This window comes from Nilaparvata lugens, unplaced genomic scaffold (genome assembly GCF_014356525.2).
Source record: "Nilaparvata lugens isolate BPH unplaced genomic scaffold, ASM1435652v1 scaffold1949, whole genome shotgun sequence".
In the NCBI taxonomy this organism is placed as follows: Eukaryota; Metazoa; Arthropoda; class Insecta; order Hemiptera; family Delphacidae; genus Nilaparvata; species Nilaparvata lugens.
In genome coordinates, this window is record NW_024090267.1 from 51,386 (window position 1) to 60,654 (window position 9,269).

At 38.3% G+C, this 9,269-nt stretch overlaps 1 protein-coding gene across 8 annotated transcripts in view; it reads right to left on the minus strand.

Annotated features, from left to right (window-relative positions):
- The window catches only part of LOC111052571, a 35,331-nt gene extending 33,930 nt beyond the window's left edge, over window positions 1-1,401 (minus strand). For 6 of the 8 annotated variants that reach the window (XM_039443884.1, XM_039443882.1, XM_039443883.1 and 3 more), the window contains exon 1: window positions 763-855. In XM_039443884.1, the coding sequence (XP_039299818.1) occupies window positions 763-840 (78 nt within the window). In that variant the 5' untranslated portion in view covers window positions 841-855. Of the gene's footprint in view, window positions 1-762; window positions 856-1,150 lie in introns of those variants that run through there. The other 2 variants (XM_039443887.1, XM_039443886.1) reach the window with 2 other exon arrangements.
- Between the last annotated feature and the right edge of the window lie 7,868 nt (window positions 1,402-9,269).

The following is a 9,269-nucleotide window of genomic DNA, read 5'->3' on the forward strand; positions in this document are numbered from 1 at the left end:
GAACTCTCTATCTCTGATGAGTACTGAGTTATGATTTTTCAAAAATAAGTGAAATTAGAAGAAATAATCAATTTTGATGAATTTTAGTTACTGATCAACAATATCTTCTGATTGTTACCATTTAGATGTATAATTCAAAATCACTCTGGGCGTATTTTTGTGCTCTACAATCTGAGATCAGGTTGAGCGCTCTATCTCATAAAGATTTCCAGGTACACCTGACAACAATGCTCCTTGTATTGGGAAAAACACCTAATTTTCAGCTTCACTCATCACCAACTACATAGTCTTCACATTGATATTTCGCACAATGACATTAAGTTTATAAGATTATGTTCTATGAGAATCATCCGATAGATTCACTTCATTTCAGTATTTCCTAGTGGAGAGGCGCGCTTAAGGTCAGCGCAAGGATAAAAATTTCAAACACTTATAACTTCTGACACAATGCTCAGATTTCATCGTGCTACACTTCATTCTTTTCGGCTCGTCAAGGCGGTCCAAAATCATGCATTATAAGTCAAATACGGTTGAAAAGTGGAAAATTTATTGTTGAGTGTACTGAAGCCCATATTCCAATACACAAAAAATGGCCACTGATATACTTTCTTTTAGTTATTGTACTTTCACCATTTTTGATAATTTACCAAGATAGTAATGTGCCTAAATGTGATTAAACTCATTAGGGTATTTATTAATATCAACTACAAAGCAATTTTACTATACTAAGAAAGACTTTTATTGGGTAAAAAATTAACTTACTGTACTGAAGCAAATTTTTTGGGCTATGAAGGGCTCATTGCAAACATTGACTGTTGAGAGACTTTTCATCACAGTCATAATAATGTCTGCAAGTTGTTATTGCTAACATATAATAATCCATAACTTTATTGAAACTATAGTAGTGGAATCTATTTTTTGATTTCAGATATGGTGAGATCATTTCTCTTATTATAAATTAAAATAAGCTACCATAACAAGGCTTGCTTCCCAAATTATAATCTACAAGTTACTCAGCATTTTTCAAGTTGAAAAGCTAGGTTATAATGGATCGATCTCTAATTCAGAATAGAGATTTTTAACTTGTTCAACTTTCAATTTATAGTTAGAGAATAATATAAGTTGAAGTTATAAAATTTGTAAAACTAACCTCAGTCTGGAAGTTGGTTTTTACTTGGTAGTTGGTACGTCTAAAATGTTGTAACTAAATTTTACTTCTTCTTGAACTACTAGACGGAAAACGAAACGTTCGAAAGCCTTTGGCATTATTATTACAACAATTAGGAGCAACCCCCCATAATTGCTATTTAATTAAAATTAAAGTAGCAAAACTATCAAATTCAATGTAAACGCGTATGAAAGATGGGATGGGATAGAGCAAAAATGGCGATGGCGACTGCCTTTTCGTAAGCAATTTTACCACTATAGCAACGAGCTATTATAGTAAACTATAGAGTGGCTGTTGGTGTGCTTACAGCGCTCTCAATGTGTTACACGGCGAACTAAGGGCAGCCATGACAGAGAGAGGCAAGATTTCAAGAAGAGCCAGTCTGCCACTGCAGGAATAGATGTGTTTTTTTTCAAATTGATTTCTATCAATATAAAATTATCATTCCAATTGGTACTTTTACGAAAATTAAATGAGGTATGTGTGAGAATATTTATCTCATTGAAATAACCTCTAGAATGTTCAGAATCGACTGAATATAAAAGTAGGTCTATAGGAGTAGGCTAGACTAGATCATGCCGACTATTTAATAATTTTGTTTGTGATATTACTTACAAATTGAATTGCATATGAAACTACAGTCGAGTTGGATAGATTTAGACTTATTAAACATTTCAACTGTACACTGTTAATATATTATTTATTTGTATTGTGTAGAGAATGTCAATGAAGTCATTCATCATACAAAAAGTTCCCACAGTCACAATTTTTTTGGTATGTGTTTGTATATAAATGGATTTTGATTTGATTTATAGCCTAAAGCTGGGTTTACACCAAAGTTATTAACAAAATATTAATAGCTTATGTTCATCATGTGTATGATAAGTTATGTTCAATCTAATAGAATATATATAGGGATTAAGTTATTAACATTTTGTTGATAACTTTGGTGTAAACCCAGTTTAATAGATTATAAACATGTTTTGTTGAACTGAGTAGCCTACTATTTAACTAAAACTCATAAAAATGAATAATTTTTAACGAGTAGCCTACTATAGCCTTTTACTAGCTACTAAATTCATGTACTTACTAATAACTATGGAATTCTATTGTGCAAAATTTATATTGTTTGGTGCTAAAGAATGTTATCTAATTCAATTAACTATAAATATAACAAATCATTATTAGACTGTTCGTCTCTCGTTGGTTCTTTTATACCCATTTGTAGTCCAACTAGATGTATATATAAAATGTGTGCATTAAATTTCACAAAGTAAACAACTATATTAAATAATAGAGAATATATTATTATTTTGAATATTATTATAATGGTATGTGGTATTGTAGTGAATAGGACGTGGGAGTCGATGCACAAACGCTCTTCCAGAGAGTAGGCGTTTAGTGACGCGTTTTCCCTAGTTAACAATTCTCTTTGTAGAGGATTTGTGACACTTGCAATCGAGTCTTATGCGAGTACGCATTGAGTTGGTGATCGCTCTCTCGACATCTCAACCACAGGGTGTGGTCGTGATCCTGCTTCTTCCTTCTCAAGGTATCTGGGCATCCTCAGTGATCATGTTGTGGTGTAACACTGGACTTCAAGGTAATAAACACGAACTTTATTATTGCTAAAAATGTGTCTTCCTTCTAACATTTCCGAGCCCTTAAGTTCCTCCGAAGCCTCTGAAACCTATGACCCGCTCGGGCCACTACAAATTGGTAGCAGCGTCGCGGATGTTAGAAGTTGACAATCAGAATTGTGAATCAATTAAATTAATGATGTTTTGAAATTAAATTTTTTGAATTTGAATGTTTTGAATTAGTACAAAATAATTCTATTATTAACTGTAGTAAAATGTTTGATAATGGCTGCTGAGGTTTGCAAAGACGTTGTTCGAATTTATAAATCTCTAAGCGAATTAGATCGGAGAGTCTATCAATTTTTCATTGTAACTAAAGAGGTGGATGAAACAACTTTAGTGCATTATCGAGTTGCTCAAGGTGTAACCCTCTCTTCTGAGGAACACGTTCTAACCAAAGATCTAGGGAAGAATGAAAAACAAATTATGGTTGATACAATAACGTAAGATCTTTACAGTGAAAAATCAAAATTGGTGATTAATGCAGAGTTTAGCTGTACCAATAACCTGGCTCAAATTGAAGATTAAATTTTGCTCCTTGTTTCTATTTGATAAGTTGAATAGTAAATTACAGTCCACTGGTAGCCCTAGCCTGAGCTTTGTTCAGAACATTTGATCCTCCAAACCGGGATGAATTTAAATTTGTAATTTGTTGATTAATTCACACACATTGGATTTAAGCAATTTCATATTTGTCCAATGTTGGCATGTTCAGAATTGTCTGATCTATGCACAACTTTAGTTTGTTGTAGCCTTGTTCTAGAGCAAGGTTTCTTGTCAATTTGTATTTGTCTGAAATTAAATTTATTTCAGTTAAAATTGTAATTTTCCTGAAACTAGGCTCATTGTGCTCTTTTCTCAGGAATTTGTTTGTTGGATTTTGTATTGTCCATTTTGTATTGTACATGTTAGTGAAGGTTAATCACCTGCATGATTTTGTTTGTTCAATTCAACAAGTTATCGTTTGTTTGTGAGTTTTTGGAAGAACATTATCTAATCATATAGTTTTGTCTTCAGCAGTAACTTGTCTTGTGAATTGATAATCAAAGTTTAACTTTGATAACTTACTAGTCGTGATTCTTCCTTCCATTTAGTTTTTGAACTCATTCTTGTTTTATTGTCTGTTGTTTTGTATTGTCGGGGCTGAATTGTTTTGTGTATGAGTTCAGGATGGAGGAAAAATTACAGAAACAAATCAGGGTTCATCGCGCTAAACTGGAACAATTGTATGCCAGATTGCAAAAAATTTATGACCTGTCTAAAAATGTCTCTGATCCAAAAGTTGCTGAGCAATTTTTAGTGTTGTATCCTCGGGTGTCTCAGACCATTTCGGATTATGAAAAGACAGAATTAGTGGTTAATGAGTTGGAACTTGAGTTGAATAAAGACCATGTTGTAGCATTCAACGACTCACATCTAGATCTGTTTCAGTATATTGAAGTAGCGGCTAACACTATCAAACAGAAAGAGGCCACTGATGCTATTGCTCAATCTTCGGCAGCTCCAGCAGCTAGTGCACAGCCGGTCGTGTCCGAGTCAGTACTGCCCAAAATCGACCTTCCAAAATTTGATGGGAACCAGACTCAATGGTCGGTGTTTTATGAATTATTTAAGGCATTGGTACATGACAACAAGAGTTTGAACGATCAGCAGAAGGTCCAATATCTTGTAAGTAGACTTACTGGACAAGCAGCAAATATTTGTCGTCATTTGCCACCATTGGCTAATAATTATCTAATAATTTGGCAGGCATTATTGACCCGCTATAACGATCCACGAGCGCAAGTCGATGCCTATTTCAAACAAATTTTTGAATTTCGTCCAATAAAATCAGAATCAAAGGCAGGTTGTATTGCGATTTTGGATGGGTTTTGCAGTTCCATCAATGCAGTGAAGAGATTGCGACTCACTGATTTGTCAGACTCGATATTCCTCTATCATGGCTTGAGATTGCTGGATCCAAGTTCTCGTAGAAATTTTGAATCGGCCGTACGTGACAAGGCTATGCCAACTTATGCCGATTATGTCAAATTCATTGAAAAGCAAATTAAGACTCTTCCTTCTGATGAGAAACAGACTGAATCGTTTAATATGAAGCACAAAAAAGATAATAAATCAAAGGTGTTTGTGGTTCAATCCAATGATTCATCTAACGATGCATCTAGTAAAAATCCCAATTGTCTGAAGTGCTCAAAACCGGGTCATCGGTTAGTAGATTGTGCTAGTTTCTTGAAAATGACTCCTTGGGATCGTTATTGTTTGATTAAAGGAAAGTTTTGTTGTTTTCGTTGTCTTGATGTGGATCATTTGAGTAAAAATTGTCGTAGTAAAACTCAGTGTGCTCAATGTCGAGAATCTCATCATTCTTTATTGCACTTTTCCAGATCAAGTTCCAATGAAGGTGTTGCGTCCTCGTCGAACTCCAAGGCAGGTGGCACATCACCTATTAGTTGTTGTTCTACATCCAATGATGTAGAAAATTCGACCGTTGTGTTGTCGACCGTCACTGCACATATTCGAGATTGTAATGGTCAGCTTTGTGATGTTCGTTTCTTGATTGACACCGGGAGTCAGTGTCATTTTGTTACAGCCAAATTGTGTCGGCGTTTGAGACTACCATTCCAGCCCATGAAAACCGTTTTTCGTGGATTCGGTGGTGGTACTAGTGAGGTTCGAGGTCGTACTTGTGTGTCGATTCAGTCGAAGTTGGATCCTACCGTCAAGTTTTCGATGGATGCCACAGTGGTAGATAAAATCATCGACAAGTTGCCTTCTTGTGAAATCGACAGATCCAAACTTCATCATCTTGAAAATCTCACACTGGCTGACGACAAATTCTACCTTCCTAGTAGAATAGATGGCATCATTGGTGCAGAGTTAGTTCCTCACTTGCTACGTGGGAGTCCTAGTACAGGTGAATCACACGAATTGATGACTGTTAATAGTGTCTTTGGTCACATTCTGATGGGGAGAGCGCTGATTCTCACTTCAACAAAGAATGTGTCGAATTGTTTTACAGCCATCTGTGGTCCATTCGTTAGTAGTCCATCATTGGATAGTTTTGTGGAACGTTTTTGGGAGTTGGAATCGTGCCCTGCACCAAGCTGTCAACTGAAACCGGACGAGTTGGAGTGTGAGGTAAATTTTCGGAAGTCTGTACATCGTGTGAATTCTGGTCGTTTTGTTGTTGCCTTGTCATTTGCGGAGCCGCCCAGCAGCTTGGGAGATTCGTATGCTGTCGCCGAACGCCGACTGCTGAGTTTGGAGAGACGACTAGAGCATGACAGCAATACTCGTATTTCATATCATGAAATATTGATTGATTACCTACGTCAGGGTCACATGTCGTTTGTAGCAGATCAGACAGACCGAGGTGGTTACTACATACCGCATCACGCCATCGTGAAAGCAAGCAGCACTACCACGCCCATCCGAATTGTATTTGATGCTGGTTCCAGAACATCATCGGGTTTGTCATTGAACCAGGTTCTTCATGCTGGTCCCAAATTGCAGACTGACATTTTTGTTTTGTTAGTCAATTTTCGTTTGTTCCCAATCGCACTAACTGCCGACATTAAACAAATGTATCGACAGATATTAGTGGAGGATTCCTGCCGTCGTTATCAGCGTGTATTGTGGAGATTTTCGCCGGAGGATCCGATCGAAATTTATCAGCTCAATTGTGTTGTTTTTGGTGTTTCAAGCTCTCCATATTTGGCACTTCGCACCGTCCACCAGCTTGTAGAGGAGGATGGAAATCGTTTTCCAGCAGCCAAGGCGAGAATACCAAGAGACATGTTCATGGACGACTTAGTCACATCTGTCGCCACAGAGTCAGAGGCCGCGGAGCTGTATCATCAGTCCAAGCAGCTGTTTGAGGGAGGAGGTTTCTCGCTCACAAAGTGGACGTCAAATTCACCATCAATGCTGGAGAAATTCTCGGAGGAAGAGAAATCGTTTTCGTACAAGGATTTCGAAGCAGACAACTCCTTGGCTATCTTGGGATTGAATTGGCAACCTAGTACTGATCTGTTTCAGTTTTCCGTCAAGTGTGGTGAGGTCGTCGCTACTAAGCGTTCTATTCTGTCAGTGATGGCTCGTATCTATGATCCACTTGGTCTCTTGTCACCGTTTACATTATTTCTCAAGTGTCTTGTCCAGAAACTGTGGAAATTAGGAGTGGATTGGGACGAGAAGCCGCCTGAGTCTATATGCACTCTTTGGGAGAATTGTCAAAAAGAGTTGCCTCTATTATTAAAATTTGCTGTTCCACGTCACGTTGGTTTGTTTCAGGATTCTCACATCAGTTTGATTGGTTTTTGTGACGCATCATTGTCGGGTTATGGTGCAGTTATCTATGTGAAGTCGCAGAAGGAGAGCGAGGAGTCAAGAGTTGTATTATTGTGTTCCAAGTCCAAGGTAGCACCATCTAAAGTTGTTTCAATACCTCGTTTGGAGTTGTGTGCGGCACTCTTGTTGGCAGAACTCATGAATTCAGTAGTCACTATTATTAGTGAACGTTGTCATGTGTCTCGTATTGTCGCACTCTCTGATTCGACAATCACCTTGTGTTGGATTAATGCTCCATCCGCAAAATGGCAAACTTTTGTTGGTAATAGCGTCGCAAAAATACAGGATTCTTGTATACAGGAGTGGATGCATGCTGCCGGAATTGAAAATCCCGCTGACTGTTTGTCTAGAGGTTTATCACCAGTTGAGCTTGTGAACTTTCCGTTGTGGCTCTCAGGTCCATCATGGTTAGCAGAGGACGAATGCGATTGGCCCGTCCGAACTCAAATGGAAGAGATCATGGATCCACCGGAGGCGAAAAAACCGTCAGTGTTGACAGTCACAAAATCTCCTGATTGTAACAGCAATGCAGTATATTCATTGATTGGTCGTTGTTCGGATTATGGTCGTCTTTTGAGAATTGTAATTCTTGTTCTCAAATTCATACGAATCTTACCCCAATCAGAGGAATCAGATTTCGATGTTGCTGAGAGGTATCTATGTAAAGTGGTGCAGAAGATACATTTTTCATCTGAATTTGTGCAATTGGAGAAGGGAGAAGATTGTTCTATGCGACTTCGTCGCCTGTCTCCATTCATTGATAAAGGCGTGATTCGCGTCGGCGGTCGTTTGTCTCATGCTGGACTGGAATTTGAGACTTGTCATCAGATGATCCTACCAAAATCCGATGCTTTCGTATCGATGTTGATTGATTATCATCACAAGAAGAACTGTCATGCTGGACCTTCGTTATTGTTGTCCTTGATCAGACAGAAATTCTGGATACTGTCTGCTCGCTCTATTATTCGTATTTGTGTGTTTAAGTGTAATCGTTGTTTCCGTGTTCGACCTAGTAATAATGCAATCATTCAAAAAATGGGTGACCTGCCTGCTTGTCGAGTGTCAAAATGTGAACCATTTGAAAATTGTGGTGTGGATTACGCTGGTCCTTTGCGTATTACTATGACAAGACGTCGTAATCCTTGTATTTTGAAAGCCTACATTTGTCTGTTTGTGTGTATGGCAACAAAAGCGGTACATATTGAGTTGGTATCGGATCTATCAACGCCCATGTTTTTAGCCACGTTTCGTCGTTTTTTGTCCTGTCGTGGACCCTGTCGTGTGATGTATTCCGATTGTGGTACTAATTTTGTAGGTGCCAAGGAACAGTTGCGAAAGATATCTCAACTTTTGAATTCGTCCGAGTTTCAAACCACATCGACTAGTCAACTCGCCGAACACAAAATTGAATGGAAATTCATTCCCCCTGGTTCACCGCATTTTGGAGGTCTGTGGGAGGCAAATGTCAAATCTGTAAAGTTGCATCTGTTCCGAGTAATTGGCAATCAACTTCTCACCTATGAGGAACTGAACACGGTGTTGGTGCAGATTGAAGGTGTCCTGAATTCCCGCCCACTGTGTGTACTGAGTGAGGATCCGTGTGAACCGCTGGCTTTAACCCCAGCGCACTTTTTGACGCTAACACCGTTGAAATCGTTTCCCATGCGGGACGTGGACAGTGTCCCTGTGAATCGTCTCACCAGGTATGAATTGATTGGTCAACTCATTCAATCGTTCTGGAACCGATGGAGAAGAGAGTACCTGCACGAACTCCAAAGTCGTAAAAAATGGTTGAAATCACCCACTTCTATCAGTGTGGGAACGGTTGTGGTAGTGGACCAACCAAACACACCTCCATTGCAGTGGCCACTGCGTGTCATCGAACAGGTGTTTCCGGGAAGTGACAGCGAGGTTCGAGTGGCGAGTGTTCGCCTAAAAACTGGTATTTATAAAAGACCAGTTACAAAACTGTATCCACTCCCAACTCAATAGTTGTTTTGCTTGTTGCATTTTTTTTTCTTTGTGTTGGTGTTTTTTTTTTTTTTTTTTTTTTTTTTTTGTTCTTCTTCGGCATTTCTGGATTTTTTTTCCTTTCTTTGGTTTTCAGTTTT